Raw genomic sequence first — 21933 nt, forward strand, 5'->3', positions numbered from 1 at the left:
TGTTGGTGTTGTGGGCACATGACACAGACACAAAAGTATATAAGTAGAGCAGACACGAATGGGGGATCACCATAGTGAAGATATTGGATGCAAATGGGGAAATCCTTTGAGATAAGCAACTTAGGCAAAGGGAAAGTTTACAGGGTGACACTGTTTCTGCAGCTTGGAATTTATTAATCAATTTCAGGTAATTTTTGTGTGCTGAATACAAAAATAATAATATTTTTATTGAATTGGCTCTACTTGTTAAGATAAAGGCAATCCATTTATACTGGAAATTAAATTATAAAAAAAGATGAGAATATTTTTAAAACATTCATTTTAAAGTTATGAGATCTTTTCAAACAAACAAAGAGCTGTTATTGACACATAGAATAATAAAATCAATCATAACAAAAGAAACATGTTAATAAGAATCAAGAAAAATATTTTGTGCTGGATTTTCTTTCATATTTTTGGTCCGGACAATGTATCTGCAAGTTCCAGCAGTAGTCTGCCATCATATGGCAGTCCTGGTGGCCTTGATATTGTTCCTCCATAATCTTGATGTGCTGGTGGAACTGTCCCCCTTGTTCTTTGCTATAATCACCCAAGTTGTAAGGAAATTTTTCTAAATGACTGTGCAAAAAATGCAATTTGTCACACATATTAATTCATAGTTTTTGGAAAATATGGAGCATTTTTTCTACTATTTAGGAATATTCTTCAGCTTTGTGATTTCCCCCCAAAATTTTTGATAACTGATACAAAGCTGTCCCATGCTTCCAATTCAATTTGTCATGTGCTTTGTGAAATCATCATTGTTTATAACAGTATGGATTTGTGGCCCATGAAAAATTCTTACTTTTAACTTTTCAATACCGAGACCTATATCACTAGTGGTAAGACAGGTACTGCCTACAGGAAAATTAGAGAGATCTTTGGAGAAAAGAGAACCACTTGTTTGAATATCAAGAGCTCAGATGGAAAACCAGTCCTCAGCAAAGAAGGGAAAGCAGAAAGGTGGAAGGAGTACATAGAGGGTCTACACTAGTGTGATGTACTTGAGGGCAATATTATGGACATTGCAGAGGACATAGATCTGATTCAATTCAATTCAATTCAATTCAATTTATTGTCATCCATTTTATCATATACATGATATAGGAATTGTCATATAGAAAGAGAGAGAGAGTGTGAGAGAGAGAGAGAGAGAGAGAGAGAGAGAGAGAGAGAGAGAGAGAGTGCATGATTTATATTTTTAACAATTAACGGAAATAAAATTTTCTTACTTACACTTTAACACTTTCTTACTTACACTTTAACATTTTCTTAATTACACTTTACACATTTAGTCTTTTACATGCACATTGAAAGAAACGAAGGTTTATACAGAAAAATCAAAAGATAAGCACTATCTGTTTGGATAGCAAAGAAATTCATTTATTCTTTCTTAAATATATGTAAGTTTGTATTATTTTTATTCCTTTTGGTAACACATTGTACATTATTCTGAGTAGATACATCACACTGTTTTGGTACAGGTCTTTTGAATGTATGTTTCTATGGAAATCATGCCTGTTTCTGGTTTGATACAACTATCAAATCAGAAACAGGCACTGTTTAGAGAAGGGAATTCTTGATCTGACTTCAGGAAACTTACTGATTCATAGGTGAATAAAATAGTGAGGATCAAATTTTTTAGCTCCTTAAAGAGTCCTCTCTCTACATGGATCTCTGTTGGCAACACCCTTCAGAATATGAATAGCTCTATTTTGGAGCTTTTGACAACTTTTTGTGAAACCTGTATTCCCCCAAAATATAATACCATGTCTTAGATTACTTTGTATGTAAGAGTAGTAGGCAAATAGTAGTGTTCCAAAATTGCAGTTTTCTTTCAGTTTTCTTAATATATAAGAGTATTTACTAAGGTTTTTTATTCAATAGTTAAACACATTTTTCCCATCTTAAGGTATTATCCAGCCATACACCTAAAATTTTTGTAAAAGGTGTTTATTCAATTAGACATTTCCCCAATCTCTACACTTATGTTATTTTTTACTTTGTTCCTTATGTGCCTAAAATTCATCCAAGTGGTTTTTTTGCCATTTATAATTAAGTAATTGTCCTTGAACCATTCAGCTGCCTCATTCGTTGTTGAAGTTATTTTTTCTTATAGGTCAGCTTCACTAACTCCCTTGATAAAAAGGCTTGTATCATCTGCAAAAAGTACTGATTGTGCTCTTGTTAGATGATTAGGAAAATCATTCATAAAGACTAAGAAGAGCAGAGGGCCTAGAACAGAACCCTGGAGTACACCACAGTTGACTTTCTGATGTGTTGAGTAATATTTTGTGCCATTATGTATTATTTCAACACTTTGATATCTGTTGCACAGATACAGTTGAAACCAGCTGTATGCTTTCCCATGGACTCCATAGCAATATAGTTTCTCTAGCAAAATGTCATGGCTGATGAGGTCAAATGCCTTGGATAGATCTAAAAATATTCCACAGTTTAAGTCCTCATTATCCATTGCAGTTAAAACAAGAAGTGATATACTGCTGTTTCTGTAGACCTGTTTTTCCCGAACCCATCCTGTGCATTGGTTAGAATTTTGCATTTGCTGAGGAAACTCAACAGTCTCTCATACGTAGTCCTCACAAGTACTTTATCAAACCTGGCAGTTGTGACAATGGTCTATAATTTTGTATGGTATATGGACAGTCTTTTTTATAAAGTGGCCTTATTATTTTTTCAAGTGCAGAAGGAAATTAACCAGTTTTAAATGATGTATTAATGATATCATCTAATTCAGTTATTATTTTGTTTTCACTATATTTTAGGACCTTATCAGGTATACCATCACATCCACAGGACATTTTATTTTTCAGCCTTTTAATTGCATTTCTTACTTCTGATTGGGTAACTGGGCACAAAAACATTGTCTTTTCATTTGTGGGAACTTTTGACTTACCATCTTTTGAGTTCCCCAGGTTCTTGATAAGATTTTGAGCAATGTTAATGTAGTAGTCATTGACATATTGACAACACATAGAGGGTCTTCAACAACTTTTCCTCCCTTTTTATGATAAGATTATTGTTTGTTACTTTGGATTTATCAATGTTATTGTTTATGACCTTCGAAACTGACTTGGTTTTATTTCTGCCTTTTCTGATAATTAAATCATTGTTCAGTTTTTTTGCTGCATGAATAACTTTTCTGTAGCATCTAAGAGGCGGCTTTAATGCTGCGTTAAACTTTGCATGCCAACCCAGATTTCTAATAGTACCTGCAGATTTCTTAATTCCCGCAGTTAACCATGAATTAGATTTGAGAAAGATTTTTACTTTTCTAAGGGAAGAAGCAACATCAAAGCAGTATTGTAATCAGAGAAAAGTTACTCATATTTAGAGTCTACAGCTGTGTTTGGGTCTCTGTCCCAGTCAACACTGGGCAACATGTTATGAAAATTCCAAAGGCTACTTTCATCAATGTATCTTGTTTCTATATAGTTTCCACAGCTATTTTTTTCCTAACGATATTTTTTAGTAAGAGCTTGATTGCCATGTGGTCAGAGAAACCAGTATCTGTTACTTCAACCTCATAACTACAGGTCTCTTTGTTAATAAACACCTGATCAATAGTTGTCTCACACCCATCTCCATACCTGGTGATATCAGTTAATGTGGCTTCTAAATTACATGAGGTGAAGAGATTTAGCAATTGATCCTTGTGTGCATTATTATCAACTGACATTGAAATCACCCAATACAACTGTTGATTTTGAACTAAGTCTCAATTAATTCAGTAGATCCTCAAGATTTTTTAAAAATAAAGGAATATTCCCAGAAGGTGACCTATATACAGGGTGGTCCGTTGATAGTGAGCGGTCCAAATACCTCACGAAATAGGCATCAATTGAAAAAACTACAAAGAACGAAACTTGTCTAGCTTGAAGGGGGAAACCAGATGGCGCTATGATTGGCTCGCTAGATGGCGCTGCCATAGTTCAAATGGATATCAACTGCATTTTTTAAAAATATGAACCCCCATTTTTTATTACATATTCATTGTAGTACGTAAAGAAACATGAATGTTTTAGTTGGACCCCTTTTTTCACCTTGTGATAGATGACGCTGTAATAGTCACAAACATATGGCTCAACTTGACCAGAAGAAGGGATCGGTTGGTGGGACATGGTCTGAGGCACCAAGGGATCACCAGTTTAGTATTGGAGGGAAGGATGGAGGGTAAAAATTGTAGAGGGAGACCAAAGGATGAATACGCTAAGCAGATTCAGAAGCATGTAGGTTGCAGTAGTTATTCTGAGATGAAGAGGCTTGCACAGGATAGAGTAGCATGGAGAGCTTCATCAAGCCAATCTTTGGACTGAAGACAACCCCAACAGCAACAACAACTAAAACCACAAAAACATCATCAGCAACAGCAACAACAACAAAAAAGAACAACAACAACAACAACTTACTGAGACCAGGAAATGATTGTCAAATATATTTGAAGCAATCAACATTTTATCTAAAGGTTTAACAAACTGTTTTAGGAGCCCTAATTTAATATGTAGTGACAGAAGAATGATTTTTTCCTGACTGACTAACAGTTCATTAAAAATGTTATCTTTTCCTATAGTCAGGGTCTTTCTCGGCAGCCTGTCTTTCCCGCTCCTATATTCATTTTTCACATGACTGTCCCACAGGTAATGAAAACAGGAATATTTAGTGTATCCACTTTGCCTTCCCCATAAAAAATTCACCATTTTTAAATCTACGCATAGTGGCCAGTGATGTTGGTCAAATGAATTTCTCTCTAAAACAAGGTTAACATTTTGATAATCTTCCTTAAGAGTGATTGAATGAGCTATTAGGATCACAGCTAATTTTTTCCATTATGCGGAAATACACATTTAAATTTTTCTTTTCCGTTAAAATATGAAAGAATGTTGTGCTCTGTATTTCAATAGGATGTTATTGATATGCCAGGCTGAAAGCAATGTTTTTCTTTTAGTCTTGATGCAAGAACCTCAGCTGATTTCTTAGATAAATTTAAATCCCAAGTCAAGTCATTTAGCTCGCCCTGAGAAAGGCCTTGCACTGTGGGACTGCATTCTTCGAATTCATTTTCACTATTGCTTTTACTCTGACTGTCTAACATTATGACATCATCACAGTAATCTCCTGATAAGGAAGCAAATGCTGGTATTCGCAAACCTTCACTATGCAAGATTGGTGGAATAGCGCTTTGTACATTTGGGTAAACCATACAGTGCTTTTTGTATCAATTCATACTTTTTACATTCACAGCGCAAAAGTAGCAATTGTCGAGGTGGTTTCTTGGCTCTGTCCATGTCATTGGTATTCCAAATAGAAGCCCTTTTCATCCTTCATGACTCCAATATCAAAGTGACTCCATGCAAGTTTTACAAGCATTGTATGCGGCCTAACATTTATCTTGTTGTCCAAGTTGTTTTCCAGAATATTCCCAATAGCTTTGTTTTACAAAATCATTTACATTGCATCCTTGGTTTTCTTGATAATATTTACCACATGTGCAGCAGAAATGGTCTGGATTATTAACACAAGACTTCCATGAAGAACTCATACTCTCTGTAACAAAACCGCCCAAATGGGACAGTTGCATGATGTAACTGACGCAGTATCATATTTGTAGAAAAATTGTAATGAATAATTAATGCAAGAAGCTTACCTGCACAAAATAATTATGACCGAATGGCAAACAACAGAAGCACCCCTGTGAAATGGCAGATACTCATGGTGCTCTCTGTGAAAAACAGAGATAGTTAACGTAAGTTTCCCAAATGCACGTGAGGTGCAATCTGTCAGATTCCTGTTATAGTTACCAAGACAAAAGACACTGGACCATATTGAGTCACAGGGCATATTGAGTACAGGTATCTTACTTCGAAAAAGACACATTAATGAAGGTAGATTAGTAATAAGCATGTATTGTTTATAGAATTGCTTATAATGAGATTCAGAGTCTATTCAAATGAAATAATTTATGGGCTAAGTACTTCATCGTACATATCAAATCAGACTCTGTAAACTTATGCTGCAGAAACTTTTTTTGTTGCCCTGTGTTATCTCCTGTGAAAGAGTATCTTGAAAACAGTGAAGTTGGTCAAATGTTTACATGCTACTTCATGAGCATCTACGGCAAAAAATAGGAGTATAGTGAACCTACCACTAGGCATTAAATAGTTGCACGTCCACGACTTTTCACAGAATGTTTACGCTGTAAAGAAAGATATATGGTGAACTGTAGCACCTCTGCTGAAAGAGCACAATGGTGGTCCACACACAAGTGTTTTGGAGCATACAATTCATTATACATTGTCGAACATGTAGCTCTGCATCCTATGTGTTCACATCTTGGCCCCGTGACATAATCATTGGCTCTTTGTGTAAAACACATTTTTGCTACACACTAAGTCAATGGTCGTCTCCACAAATGCCATTATCAAGGTGAACGGCAGCTCAAAAGGTTCAGTGCGCCATGGACACAGGATGGTGGGAGTGTATTATGCTTTGTGAGACATTCTCCTGCACTTGCATGGGACTTGTGGTAGTAATCCAAGACATACTGACAGCTGTGAACCACTTGCATCCCTTCATGCTTGATGTCTTCCCTGATGGAGCTGTCATTTTCCAGCAGTGTAATTGTCTTTGTATCCGAGCCAGAACCATGCTATGGTGATTGGAGGAGCATTATAGTGAACTCACGTTGATGTCTCAGTGACTAAAATCACCTGATGTAAATCCTGTGAAACCCAGCTGGGTCTCTCTCACATGCCATTACCATATATGCAAATCAGTGGCCCATTATTTACATGAATTTCATGACCTGTGCATAGACATCTAATGCCACATGCCTCCACAAACCTACCAACAAACTGTCAGATATTTGATATGCAGAGTCAGTGATGTATTTTGTTCCAAAGGCAGACAAACCAGATATTAAGCAGATGGTCATAAAGTTTTGGCCTATAATTCTCTCTCATGGTGTTAACTTGAAATTTAAGATGTTGACATATTTTTCTTTCTTTCACCTACTTGCATGACAGGTAATCTGCGACCAAGTTGCCTGCCCTATACACATAATGGATTTGCATCTGCCATAATAGATAAATGTGCCTGTTTGTGAGGGGTGGGCCAGGATAAAGGCAGTTTACATGTAGTGTTTAATAGTGTCGAAAGTGTGTGCTAAATCCGACAACAGTGCCGTGTGCTGTGGTTCCTCCACTCTCGAGCCCGTCCATCTGCGATTCGATACATCTCTCAGTGTTGGCTTGGCAGCCGTCACAGATGGAAGTGATGCCCACCGTTCCCACCAAGTGCGAGGTTTGAGCAGTACTCCGGTTTTTCCATGCAAGGAAGTTACCGCCCATGAAGATTCATCGGCAACTGAGTGAGGTTTATGGTGAAGAGTGCATGTCTGTTCAGCGTGTCCGCAAATGGTGCAGGGCTTTTGCTAAGGGTTGCACGGACGTTCATGGTGAAGAACAGAGTGGAAGACTGCTGGTTTCGGATGCGATTGTTGAGAAGATCAACAGTAGGCTACGCAAAGATCAGAGAGTCACTGCCTGTGAACTTGTTAAGTGCATTCCTGAAGCTTCCCACAGCACCATTGAAAGAACTTTAACAGAAACATTGAGTTATCACAAGGTGTGTGCTTGCTGGGTGCCCTAGATGCTGACTGACAGACACAAGGAGCAATGCGTTGACTGTGCTCACAAGTTTCTTCAACAATGTGAGGGGGGAGACAACAAGAGAAGTTGTTGGACTCTGTCATCATGGTATATGAAACGTGGGTATTTCATTACACCCCCAAAACAAAACAGTAATGTCGTCAGTGGCGCCACTCTGGTTCACCACTGCCAAAGAAATTCAGACAAACCCAGTCAACAGGAAAGGTTATGGTGACTGTGTTTATGGATCAGAAGGGGGTTCTCCTCATCGATTTCATGCAACCTGTAACTCGCAAACTCAGACAGATATTGTGAAACGTTGACCAAACTCTGGTGAGCAATGCAGAATCGCCGGAGAGGACAACTGATGGAGGGAGTAGTGCTTCTTCACAACAACGCTCAACCCCACATCGCTTGTCAAACACAGGAGTTTTTGAAGAAATTTGGGTGGACTGTTATGTCCCATCCCCTCTTACAGCCCGGACTTAGCCCCCAGCGATTATCATCTCTTCCCAAGGTAAAGGAACACTTAGGTGGCAAACGCTTCAAGAGTGGTGATTAAGTCAGATCAGAGGTCACATGCTTTCTCAATAGGTTGGCGGGAGACTTCTTCGACTTAGGAGTACAAAAGCTGGAGCACCGTCTTCAAAAGAATGTCGAAAATTATGGAGACTATGTTGAATAACAGACAAAAGTGTAAACTTTTCAACAATGTATCAATTAATAACAATAAACAATGTCTTCTGTTTGTAAAAAAATATGGGAACCTTACTTTTGGTACAAGCCTCATAGTTCCTTTCCTATGGCAGGGAACCGTGATAATGATAGAGAAAGTCAGCCCCAAACAGAGATTCATTAACATCATCATAAATATTTTGCCACGATCTAAGTCAGCAGTGCAGGTATTGGAATGGTACATCATTATAGGTGAAGCAGTCACAGTCCTTAGCCATAGCAAGGCTTCTGTAGTGTCTGTAGCAAGGCTTCTGTGGTGTGAGGACTGACAGTTTTGCTGGGGATCGTGTTTATCTGAGAACATGAGTTGACTAGAAAATATTGGTCGGTTGTCATCTTGAGAATGTAGAGGTGGCCATTGTGGCTGGATGTGTGAAGAAAAGTAATATGATTTATGTGCATAGTGCCTCAGCATACTTTCTTAATTCTGTGAGCTCTTACGCTTACTGAAGATTGCAAGTGACGTTTGGGTGCTTGCACGAAGAAGTCCACTCGAGTGGGGCAGCACCGAAATGAGCACGGAACTAGCACCCCAAGTGCTCTTTGTCTGTTGCTGTCAGAACTCTGAGTAGCATGCGGTGTTAGACGGTTATTGTCAGCCTATTGCATTGCACCTCAGGAGCTGCAAGACATCAGCCTGTGGAGGGGGTGCCGTGATTCATTGGAAGAATTTGGCCTTCATTTGTTATCAAGGACACTTTAATAACATGAGGCAATTTGTTTTCCCATGTTACCCACCAGTGTATTGTCTTGTATTAACTTAGGAGGATCTACCAAAGTTTGTGGATGGTATCAAAACTGTGAAGGAGCCTGTCTACTCAACTGCTCTGATAAATCTGCCTGGCAGATTTGTTGTTTGCATAAACCTTGCAATAAGGCCACTTAGCCATCTCGAACCTGCAAAAATCAGGTGGTGACAGGATTGTGTAGCCGATAATAAATGATAGAAGTGTGCCCCCTGATGTTATACAGTAATGACAAATATTTTTCTGTATCCTCAATGACACTGTGAGTTGAAAATGCAGATTTTACAGTTGTGAACCAAGTTTGTGGTTGCTTTGGCAGAAACTGTGGCAGTTTATTTGGGCACAAAAATCTGATGTATGTCCAGTAACACCTGCTAGTATCAATTGCTTTTACTCCTCTGTTGGAAAGAAGTCTAGAAGTTCCATGGAAAATAACATAGAACTGTGATGTGTGCTGTCCAAGAGTTGGAAGGGGGTTGTTATCACTTTCACATGCAATGTCGGGCTTGTATTGTCCCATATTGTTCATTGCATCACACAAACCACTACAAGCACAATCAACATAGGCAAAAGGTCGCAATACCCTATGTTAATTCACAATGTCCATTGTTTGATGGGAAGATAGGGCTCTGCATTTCATAAGTCCATAGAAATTGTACAGGTCTCATGTCACCAGTGTGGTTTTATCTGTGGTGGTGTGTGGGCAGAATAAGATCTTCTCACTGACACCAAGAAATGCAACCAACTGTTTTAATATAAATTATTACACAACTCGAAACATATGTGCTATCATAAAAAGTCCGCAAGTTCACAGTGCACTAGACAGAGACAAGGTAGAATACAAAGACATTATACATGGTTAGTGTTGTTAGTATTTGCTTTAACTTGTTCATATTGACCTCTGGGACCAATGTCACTACAAAATTACTTATTCAGAAAAAGCAAAAAATAGAAATATTATGAAAATACATATTTACAACAATCAATCCTGCAGTGTCCTGTTCAAAGACCGTGTAATTATTACTCACTTACTCCTACATTTATTATGTAATCATGTTTGTGACTAATAATAAAAAAATTGTTTTCTGATGAACTGTGATTTACATTACCAAAATTCTTGCATTACTACAAACGTGAATGATATAATATATATGTGTCAGCAGAAATTCTCAAAACTTAATGAAGCTCCAGAGCCCATTGGCATCCCGATTAGATTCTACACCTGATTTGTGGCTGAGACAGCACTTTATAATCCTAGTGTACCATAAATCCCTTAAACACACAACTTTTCCAGGTCGTTTGAAGAAAACACAGGTCATGCCATCTTACTAGAAGGGTAGCAAAGTAGCAAAGGTGGTTTACAAAGCAAAAAAACTATTGTGCAATATCTTCAGCATCTATCTTTGTAGAATCTTAGGACATATTCTGAACTCAAATGTGATAATGTAATGAGTTATCTTGAACAAAATAACCTCTTCCCTACCAGTCAGCGTGGATTTTGAAAACATCAGTCATGGAAAATGTAATCTGAGCTTTTCTCACATGACATCCTGAAATCCATATATTATTGCAGTTGTGTATATCCAGTAGTTTGGACTACTGAAAAGTGTTTGACACTAACACTTACTAACAAAAATATAGTCATTTTTACCCATTAAGGTGGCTTCTGCTCATGTCTGAGGTAGGGCATATTGAATTCGTAAGCTGCTTGAGGGCTGGAAGGGTGCCCCATTTGCCTGCTCTGTCCCTGGGGATCAACGGCACCCCTTGCTCAGTGGTCTGGCCTTGCTCCTGCCCTGCCCACCTTTTTAATTCTTCTTGTTCTTTTACATTTGTTATTGATTTATTGTCTCATTGTCATTGTTCTCTTTCCTGAGATTGTATCACCTTATCCGCGTTGCTAGTTCTCTTGTGGTAATGAAGGATAAAAACACAGGGGTTGGATGCGCCTCCCATCACATAACATGACCCGGGGGCCTCCAGGTGCTTTCTGGCTGGAGCAACTCGCCCACCTTTACCCTCTTACTCCCTCACTTCTACTTACTTCTGTCTCTTGGTGTTATTTATTATCAGTTACAATGTGGTTCATCAGGATTAGCCTGCTGTTTCTGTTCTCTCCAGACTGTTTTCGGCTTGACACATATGGGATGGGGGGGACTGATGACCTCATAGTTTGGTCCCTTTAACCCCATCAATCCAATCTAATCCATGCCAAAAGAAATGTGTGCTTCTTAGCTTGGAAGGATCCAGCATGCTATCGTGGACGGAGAATCCTCAAAAGATGTTGAAGTAACTTCATTTGAGTTGGGACCCTGTTGTTCATGGTGTACATTAATGATGTGGCAAACAATATTAACAGTAACCTTATTTTCTGGCAGATAATGCTGTTATCTATAATAAATGCTTCAGTCAAATCTGGATAAGATTTCAAAGTTCTGAAAAGATTGACAACTTGCTTTACTTGTTCAGAAATGTAAAATTGTGAACTTCAAAATATGAGAAATGTATTATTCATTCACTACAATATCAGTGTGTCCCTAATGGAATCAGTCCACTCGTACAAGTACAGGGGTGTAACAGTTTATATAATTATGAAATTTAACAGGCTCAGTCATAGGCAAAGCAAGTGGCAGACTTCATTTCATTGGTAGGATACTGCGAAAATGAAATCAGTCTACATAGGAGATTGCTTATAGAATGCTTGTCAGATCTATTCTAGAATATTTGCTCCTGTGTGTGAAACCCATACCAAATATGACAAATGGAATATTGAATGTATACAGGGGAAAGCACCATAAATGGTTTTGTTTCTGCCAGTCTTGTTGTGAAAACCATAGCTTCTTGAGGTTAGTTGACATGATGCTTTTCAAGGCATACACTGATAGCCAAAACATTATGACCACCTACTTAATAGCTTGTTTATCTGTCTTTGAAATGAAATACATCACTGCTTCTGCATATCAAGTATCTGACAGTTTTTTGGTAGGTTTGTGGAGGTATGTGGCATTAAGATCTCTACGTACAGCTCATATAATTCATGTAAGTAACAAGCCATTCATTTACGTATACAATGATTGCGCCTGATAGTGACCCAAATGGTCTCCATAGTATTTATGTAAGGCAAATTTAGTCACCGAGACATCAATGTGAGTTCACTATAATGCTCCTCAAACTGTGGTAGCACAGTTCTGACTCCAAGACATGAACGGTTATACTGCTGAAAGATGACATCGCTGTTGGGGAAGACATCATGCATTAAAGGATGCAGGTGATTGCAGCTGTCAGAATGTGTTTGATTAGTACCACAGGTCTCGTGCAAGTGCTGGAGAATGGCACACAGAGCATAATACTGCTCCCACCACCCTGTATCCATAGTGTGCTGCACGTTTCAAACCACCATTAACCTTGATGATGGCGTTTGTGGACATGACCATTGACCTAGTGTAGCAAAAATCTGTTTTACCCGAAGAGCTGACTCATTTACACTGATCGATGGTTGAATCCCAATGGAACCATGCCCAATGCAATCATAACTGATGACATTGTTGGGTCAACATGTGAACATGTTGGTGTGATCTGCTGTGGAGCTCCACGTTCAACAATGTACGATGAGCAGTGTGCTCTGAAACACTTGTGTGTGGACCGGCATCATGAACTTTTGGTAGAGATGCCACAGATTATCATCTATCCTACTTTATGGAACAGACAATCCTCTGAACTCCACATTCTCTATAGAGTTGTGGAAGTCCAACCATTTAGTGCCTATTGATAGTTTCACTGTTCTTCTACCTCTTGCCATAGATTTCCAAGATGGTAGCACATGAACATTCGATCAGGATTGCCATTTTTGAGATACTCGTTCATGAGCTATTTGTAAAAAGTCCTTATCTCAATGGATTTTCCTGTGTGCAGCCCATATCTTCAATAGGGTGCTTTTGTGATTGCTTCAGGTGCCGCATTGCCAACAGGTGGCATCAAATGCCATGGTGGACAGTGATCATAGTGTTTTATCTTATCAGTGTATGTGTTTTGGATGGAGCCAAGAAAAAAAAGAGGTAGGAAATCAGTGGAAGGTCATTATTTGTTAAAAAAAAAGTACTCTAGCAGCATGGTCGGTCAAATGGTCAGTAATGACACCCAACCAAGTAATGTTTTTAAAAAGCCATGAACTATAACAGAGTACTGATTATATCACATGGATGTCATTATTGGCTTATTTAAAACAATTTCATAATTCTGCAATGAATTACAGTCATAGGAACACCTACTACTGTGCAAGAGCATACTGAACTACATTCAGGAGGACGATGTTTCAAATCCATGTCCAGCCGTCCTTAATTAGGTGTTCCGTGATTTTCCTATATCACTACAGGGAAATGCCAGGATGATTCCTTTAAAAGGGAATAGGTGATTTCCTTCTCCATCCTTGAAACAATCCAAGCTTGTGCTCTGTCTGTAATGACCTTGATGTTGACTGGATGGTAACCCCTAATCTCCCTTCTATTATGCAAGCTAAGCTGAAATAAAATACAAAATTGCTTGGTGATTACCCCATTGCAAGTAAATTTCACAGCACCCCAAATTGCAAAAAGGAAAAATCCTGAAGGTATTTGATGACACAAACTAAAGGAAGAATGAGCGAAAGAAATTACAGCCGGCTTGAAACAATATAGTGAAAGGGGGTATGTGGCAAACAGGGGAAGCAGCTTCATTTGCAGTAATTTTTATTTCACTGGTGTTAAAACATATAAAAACTGATTTTTAAAGTGTAAAGCACAATCCTAAATGCCCAACCTCATTAGGTGCTTTAAAATATCAGCATTATGGGCATACCACTAATATAAATTTAGAGTGAAATGTGAAATGCAAGATGATGTTAATAGATATTTCCTTGTGAAATGCAAATCCCTATGTGTGGTTTAGAAAGTGGTTTTATATTGTGATTCAAAGTTCTCAACAGGTTGCCAGCAATCATCAGTCAGGAAATTGGAAGTCTTAAAATATTAGAAACTAAAGTAAAAGTGTCTTTTGTTAGCCACTCCTTGCATAATTAATCAGAATATTGGGATTTACAGGTGTAAATGTCAGTTAACATTAATTTCCACAATAAACAGTTTTAAACTTTGCCACAGTTTAAATAAATAAATAAATACACCAACATATGTTTGAAAGCTATGTCAATGATAGGTTTGAAATATTAATTAAAAACAACTAATATTATAAGTGTGAGGGAAGTAGCCTCTTTGTTTCCTCTCTTTTTTTCCCAAACTAGTTACTTTTAAACAATGGAAAGTCCAGGTTGGAATATTAACAGTGTAAGGAAAACATAGATTCCTACTTACAGTAAAGATGACACGTGAAGTTGCACATGGGCACTCAAAAGACACTTACACATCAGCTTTTGGTCACAGCCTTCACCAATGAGAAAAAGATAGAGAAACACACACGCACATTCATTCACACAAGCAAGCACACCTCTCTCTCTCTCTCTCTCTCTCTCTCTCTCTCTCTCTCTCTCTCTCTCTCTCACACACACACACACACACACACACAGAGCTCGGACCAGCTACTAGAGATGGCATCATGTGGGTGTGAGGTGTGCTTGTGTGTATGTTTCTCTTTCTTTTTCTGGTGAATGCTGTGGCTGAGAGCTAATGTGTAAGTGTCTTTTAATTGTGCCTATGTGCAACTTCACATGTCATCTTTACACTAAATAGCAGTCTGTCTTTCCTTTACATTTACCTACTTTTTAAGAGTCATTAGGTGTATTTTATTTTGTGTTTTGGCATGTATTTGAAATTTTCAGTTGCACAATCTGTATAAGGAGTCAGTCCAAAAGTGTACTACTCATCACATTTCATGTGATTTCCTGCATTTATGGAAAACTTCAGTTGGTTTCTCATTACAAACAAAATGTTTCTAAAGTGGAATTTAACTTGTGTATTTGAGGAAGTGGTTTCATATTATCCTAGTACGATATTCAGTTTAATTATAAGCATTAGCAGGGACATCAAAGCATGACGAATAACCAGTATACCAGAAATGATGGATTAATGCTGCAGTATGGTGGTTTAGCAGGAAGGCAGCTTAGCACAAACCAGTCCTGAGACTTTCTGGTTGGTCAAAAAAGGAAATTCTAGTAGACTCCAGCACTCATCTTATTAATAAACATTTATTTGTCACATCGTTCTTGTGTGGCTTACGCAATTTGTCTCCCATCCAAGACTGCACTGTGCCATTGCAACCAGCATGCAATAGCACTACTCTCTCGGTGCTTAAGTCCTGATTATTTTTTAAGTTTTGCCACACCTGTTAATTCATCACGTTGACCTTAATATTTTTGATCTGTTCAACCAAATGTGCACTTGAAATTCAAATTTAAAAGTTTTTGGTATGTAATGAGAAACATACTGGCATTTTCCATTGATGCTAGACAATACATAAACCATGTAATGAGCAGTATTTGTTCCATCTGATTCCATGTATGCACAGCAAAAATGAATTTGCAAAGACCTTTCAAAACACCAGAGGAAATGAGCATAACAAATCATAGAAGAGACTGGTGGTGGTGGTGGTGGTGGTGGTGGTGGTGGTGGTGGTGGTGTGTGTGTGTGTGTGTATGTGTGTGTGTGTGTACTTATAAAGTATCCTAAATTAACATTTTAGCTCATTCCACATCCCTGAATTCTCTAGTTCAAACTGAAACTTATGGAATACAGAGAGTGAATGAAGTAGTGAATGAAACTTGCAAGGAAATGTGGCTAAGTTGCTTGGGAATGTGGCACACTGTGTTCATCATCACTAGTTCTTGTAAACTATTCTGAAAATAATGTACTTTGGAACTGTAAAGGAGAAACAAAAGATTCAGAAAATAATTTCATGAAACATTTATTATATTCAGTCTAAAAAATGCACTTTAAACTATTAACTCCACATTTGCATCAGCACGTAAAAACAGTAGTGAATACACAACTTTGTTAATCACAGACTGAGACATGTGCATGCAGCTCCAAGTTCATTATTTCCTGTAGCTGCATGTGACATAATTATCTTGGAATGCCAAGTTTAATACTTTCAAATAGTTCCCTGTATCATTAAAATTTTGATTTAACTTGTTGATTATTAATAGGAAATGGTTATTAAATTTTTACTCTATTCTGAATAGATCACCAGTAGTATGATCGTGCCACAGATGTTGTGGTCACCTGTTATTCGGTGCTACTGCATATATTGATCCCTCCTTTTATAATCTGGCAGTTGTTTCCTTTCCCTGGGGTAAACTGAATTTAATGAATTTAGTTAAAGCATCCACTCTCATTGTGGCACTGAACACTAGTACTCTCAAGGAAAAAAATTGTAAGATTCATCCGCCGTAACATCAGTGATTAGTTGATTTGGCTACATGTCACTAACATGTAAAGGGAAGGTAAAATGTGTGAATAGCAACAAATCTATTCACAATGAAATTACTTGATCACCTCAACAATAATGTTTTGGAAATCACCCTGTCCCTAGTGCAGTTTTAAAATCCCAGAGCAGCCACAAGTTACACGTAATTTTTTTCTTTATTATGACATGTTTCACTCATTCAATGCACAAGCATCTTCAGAAATTATGTACCTGAAGGCCATGTATTAAAAGTATCAGCCTGTGTGTGCTAAAAACTTACAGTAAAATGGCTGGTACTTTACATTAAAATAGTATAACCCTCATGTGCGACCAACCTTACATTTTAGCTTTTCAAAAAAATCCATCCAGGATTGTATCAAGAACAACAACAAAACCGGTCTATGAGACAAAAATCTTCAATCTCCCCCAGAGAGCCAACAAAGGCCATTTACAGTTGTAGCTATAACAGTGTTGCTCCAACAGGCAGAGGCAGCTTGCATTACGCTGTCTGTCTGCTGTTGCAACTTCTGCTAATGTGTCTAAGCCCATCCAAAACATTGTATAATTATATTAAACACAATTTTATCACTCAAACAATGGAAACTCTGACAAACTTCAGCTGGTGCCCCTGGGCAAAAACAATTAAAAATCCAGGGTGCAATAATGACAATATCATGATAAGGATAGATTGCTACTCACCATACAGAGGAGCGCTTGAGTCACAGACAGGCACAACAAAAAATTGCTAAATGAGTGAGCTTTTGGCGAAAAGGCACCACTCACATATTCATGCAAACACAACTTGCACACACATGACCACTGTCTCAATCCACTGAGACCAGACTGCATGTGACTGCACGTGATGGTAGATTCAGTCTGGGTGGTGGGAGCAAGGCTGAGGCTGAGGTGGGGTGGGGAGAGGTAGCAGGTTAGGGGTGAGCGACAGTAAAGTGCTGCTTGTGGAAGAATGCTGGGATGTGGCGGGTATAGGATAGGGCAGTTAGGTGCAGTTGTGAGGTTAGACAGGGGGGTGTGGCAAAGAAGAGCAATAGAAGAGCGGAAATAGAGGGACGAGGGGAAAAGTAGAGGAAGGGTAGGAGAAGGAGATGGGGGGGGGGAGGGGGGAGGCTTTAGGTGCATTGATGGAATAGAAGGCGGTGTTGTGCGGGAGTGGGGCCAGGGAAGGGGATAGGTGACTGAAGGATAGGAACTAATGAAGGTTGTGGCCAGGGAGGTTATGAGAACATAGGATATATTACAAGGGGAGTTTCCACCTGTGCAGATCATAAATGCTGGTGTTGCTAAGAAGAATACAAATAGCACAGGATGTGAAACAGTCACTGAAGTGAAGTACATTGTATTGAGCGACATGGTTAGTAACTGGGTGGTCCAGCTGTCTCTTGGCCACAGTTTATCTGTGGCCATTCGTGAGGACAGACAGCTCGTTGTTTGGCGTGCCCATGCAGAATGTAGCACAGCGGTTGCAGCTTGGCTCATAGATCACATGACTGCTTTCACAGGTAGCCCTGCCTGTGATGGGATAGGTGATGCTTGCAACTGGACTGGTGTAGGTGTTGGTGGGAGTGTGTATAGGACCTGTACAGAAACAGATCTCCTGTACCTTATCTCTTCAGTCACACACAACCGCATAGTGTCCCATCATCCAGCCGCATAGGAGCGTTCCCCTTGTGACCCAGTACTACCTGTTAATGGAGCAACTGGATCACATTTTCTGTCAGGGTTCTGACAACCTCTTGACATGTCCTGAAATGAGGAATATGCTGACCACTATCCTTGCCACACCTCCCACAGTGGTATTTGCTGCCAGCGAACCTATGCATCCATCCCTGCTCCACCCTTGTTTCCAACCCACTGCCTCATGGCTCAAACCCAGTAATAGACCAAGATGCAAGACCTGTCCCATACATCCTCCCACAACCATGTACTCCAGTCCAGTCTCAACTGTCATTTACCCCATCAAAGGCAGGGCTATATGTGGAAGCAGTAGTGTTGAAGCCATAACCACTGTGCTACATTCTTTTGTCCACATGAATGGCCACTGACAAACAGGCCAAGAGACAGCTGGACAACCTAGCCACTGAGCATGCTGCCCAACACTGTGTTCTTTATTTCGAAGACTGCATGAGAGCCTATGCCATCTGGATCCTTCTTACCAACACCAGGTTTTCTGAATTGCGCAGGTGGCAGCTTTCCCGCAATACACGATACATTCCCATAAATCCCCTGGCCTCGACCTTCATTAGTCCCTCTCCTTTACTCACCTATCACTGTCCCTGCTCCCACTTCAGCATAACAGTCTTCTGTTCCACCAATTCATCCAATAGTCTCTCTCTCTCTCTCTCTCTCTCTCTCTCTCTCTCTCTCTCTCTCTCTCTCTCTCTCTCTATTCCCCCATTCTCTTTCTCTCTTCACTCATCCTGTACTTCTCTCTCTCTTTTTCCTGTCACATCCCTGCATGCCCCCACAAGCAGCATTTTACTGTCCTCCACCTCTACCCTGCTATCACTCCCCCTCCCCACCCAGCCTCCTCCTAACCCCTACCACCCAGATTGCTTCTCCCATCATGTGCAGTCCCTCACAGTCTGTTCACAGTGGCTAGAGACAATGGTCATGTGTGAGTGAGTTGTGCTTACGTGAATGTGTATGTATTGTATGCTTTAGAAGATGTCCTTTTGGCCAAAATCTCACATGTTTAGCAATCTTTTTGGTGTACATCTCCTCTGTATGGTGATTAGCAATCTATCCTTCTCATCATATTGTCATTATTCCATCCTCGATTTTCCTTTTTATAGTTTTACCACTCCTTTATTACATGAACCCCCTACTCTCTCTCTATCTCTCTCTCTCTATCTCTCTCTCCTCTCCTCTCCTCTCCTCTCCTCTCCTCTCCTCTCCTCTCCTCTCCTCTCCTCTCTCTCTCTCTCCTCTCCTCTCCTCTCCTCTCCCCTCTCTCTCTCTCTCTCTCTCTCTCTCTCTCTCTCTCTCTCTCTGTGTGTGTGTGTGTGTGTGTGTGTGTGTGTGTGTGTGTGTGTGTGTTTCTTCTGTGCTCACAGAAACACTCCTTACAAGTAGTACCTAGGTAATTGCGTATGCTGGGAGAGTAAAGGTTGAGGCTGCAGAAGGGATACATGAATGGAGAAGATATGATGTAATTTGTGGTGGAAATGACAAAGAATTAATTGAGGCAACAAACCGAAAACTGAGGGGATAGAGTGTTTTAAAGAGCAAAAGGATAGAGAGGGGAACTGAGTGTTTTGAAGAGAGAAAGTGGGGGGGGGGGGGGGGGGGGGAGGATAAGGTTTTAAACAAAGTGGGAGGGAAATAGAGTTTAGAGAGAGAGAGAGAGAGAGAGAGAGAGAGAGAGAGAGAGAGAGAGAGAGAGAGAGTGCACACACTTGCACACTTTCTCCTTCTTTGTAACTAAAGTGAAATCTGTACCTTCTGACAACACACAATTTTTAATTTACAGCATTAATTTTCCAGACCTTTATTACATTATTCACCTTTATGTTTGATACTTGGCAGGTATTGCATGGGGAATAATTCCTCTTCCCTGGTCATGGTCTTTCTTTGGTGGTTATGTGACTTACAACTCTTGGAGAGTATTTGTAGCTGTAGGCTCTATACCGAGCTTCTTATCAGCACTTATAATATCCGGATGTGCTGAAACTCCAAAATTTCTTATGACAAAAGGTCGGCTGGATGAAGCTCTTCAAGTATTCCGAATGATTTACAAGTACAACACAGGAAATGATCCAAAAACTTTCCCTGTGAGTATGACAACTTTTTTTTAGCATTTCATTTTGTAAAAAGACATATCTTCAGAAAAAGTATAAATAACATTGTAAGAAGCAAAAGTAAAGATTATATATGATGTGTTATTTATTGAGTGGCTCTAAAAGGAAGCCAGAGAGAAGTTTAAGGTCTCAACTAAATATATTATCCCCTTCAGTTTATGGCCCTTGATATTTAATGCAGGTAGTATGTAAGGAGCCACTTATGGCATTCTAATTCCATATTTTAATGTTTATTTGCCTTCTTCAATTATTCTGAGATTTCCAAACAAACCCAGCCTTTGTTTTTCCAGTCTGCCTGTGACATGTTTGGATATTTCTTTTCTTTCTCCTATGAAGTTGTTTAAGTCTTTTTTAAATATGACACACTGGAGCTTGTTCTTGTTACCTCTTCTTCTAAATTTCACAGGTTATTCTATTTTTGCTAACTGCTTATAATTTAGTGGTATATGGAAAAAATATTCTTGTAAACTGGTTTTAATAATTGTCACAGTTCAAAACACTGAATTTCTTTCTTTCAGATTTTATTTATGAGCCCTAGCTCTTTCCAGGTGCCTGGCTGAAATTGCCAAAATGTTGTGAATGCCTCGACAAATTAATCAAAAACCTTAGTTCAGACTGTTTTAAACTTTAGTCATATGATCTGTTGATTTGCTGGTTGAATTCATTCTCCAAAAATAATCATTAATAAAACTGTAAAATGTTGAGATAGTCTGTTGGCAAACTGAAGAGTGAGCAGGTGAGGCAGCTGCATCAGAAGAAACACCAGTAGGCTGTTTCAAAAGATTATTTCCACTCTTCCATTAGCATGCCTTTGAAACTAGGGGAGATACGGTGTTGCAGGCACACTGGAGAAGCTTTTGCACTAAATGCTTCACACTATATGGAATTCATAAATTAGTAACTAATACAACAAATCAAAAAAATGTACATGGACAGAATCTCTCTAAATAACCACATGCTACACTTGATGGTTAGACAGGAGTCTTAGTATGCCTGTAGTAGCATTCTTCCACATGTAACAGAGTGGATTTAGAGGCCACACATCTGGAGCCATTTCTAAATGTGTATTTAGGATGGCTTAGTGTGGGCTAGGGTCCTCTGCTGAGGAAAGGTGTGAAAAAGCACCAGTGACGGTTACAATGGTTTTTTCATCAAGGCTTGTTCATGATCATCGATTGACAGTGCCGAGAATATCAGAGCATTTCCCCAGTGTAGTGGTCTCCATTTGCTGACTTGCATTCTACTGTTGCTGCTTATGCTTTGCCAAGTTCCTGCATTTCCTGGCCACAGGAATTTGGCTGGCAGCCAGGGCTATGAAGACGTCAAGCTGCATCACACTTCAGGGCCAGGATGTAATGGTCTTCTGTTGATTGTTGATATCCAGGTGAGGATAAATATGGCTGGACCCTCACCTTGTACTGTCAGGACGGTGGCAAAGTGCAAGGCTGCCCCAGATGCCCAAGAGCTTAGGTGGCAGGCAGCATATCACATTCCAGTGGAGGTAGAGGTGTCTGTGTCATAGGCGCATGCCGAACGGTG

At 39.3% G+C, this 21933-nt stretch overlaps 1 protein-coding gene across 1 annotated transcript in view; it reads left to right on the forward strand.

Annotated features, from left to right (window-relative positions):
* LOC126485113 (synaptic vesicle glycoprotein 2C-like) overlaps positions 1-21933 on the forward strand; it is a 498779-nt gene that overhangs the window by 378805 nt on the left and 98041 nt on the right. Inside the window, exon 6 of the mRNA XM_050108743.1 lies at positions 20123-20367. Coding sequence (XP_049964700.1) covers positions 20123-20367 — 245 coding nt within the window. The remainder of the gene's footprint in view (positions 1-20122; positions 20368-21933) is intronic.

Source organism: Schistocerca serialis, chromosome 6 (genome assembly GCF_023864345.2).
Source record: "Schistocerca serialis cubense isolate TAMUIC-IGC-003099 chromosome 6, iqSchSeri2.2, whole genome shotgun sequence".
Classification (NCBI taxonomy): domain Eukaryota; kingdom Metazoa; phylum Arthropoda; class Insecta; order Orthoptera; family Acrididae; genus Schistocerca; species Schistocerca serialis.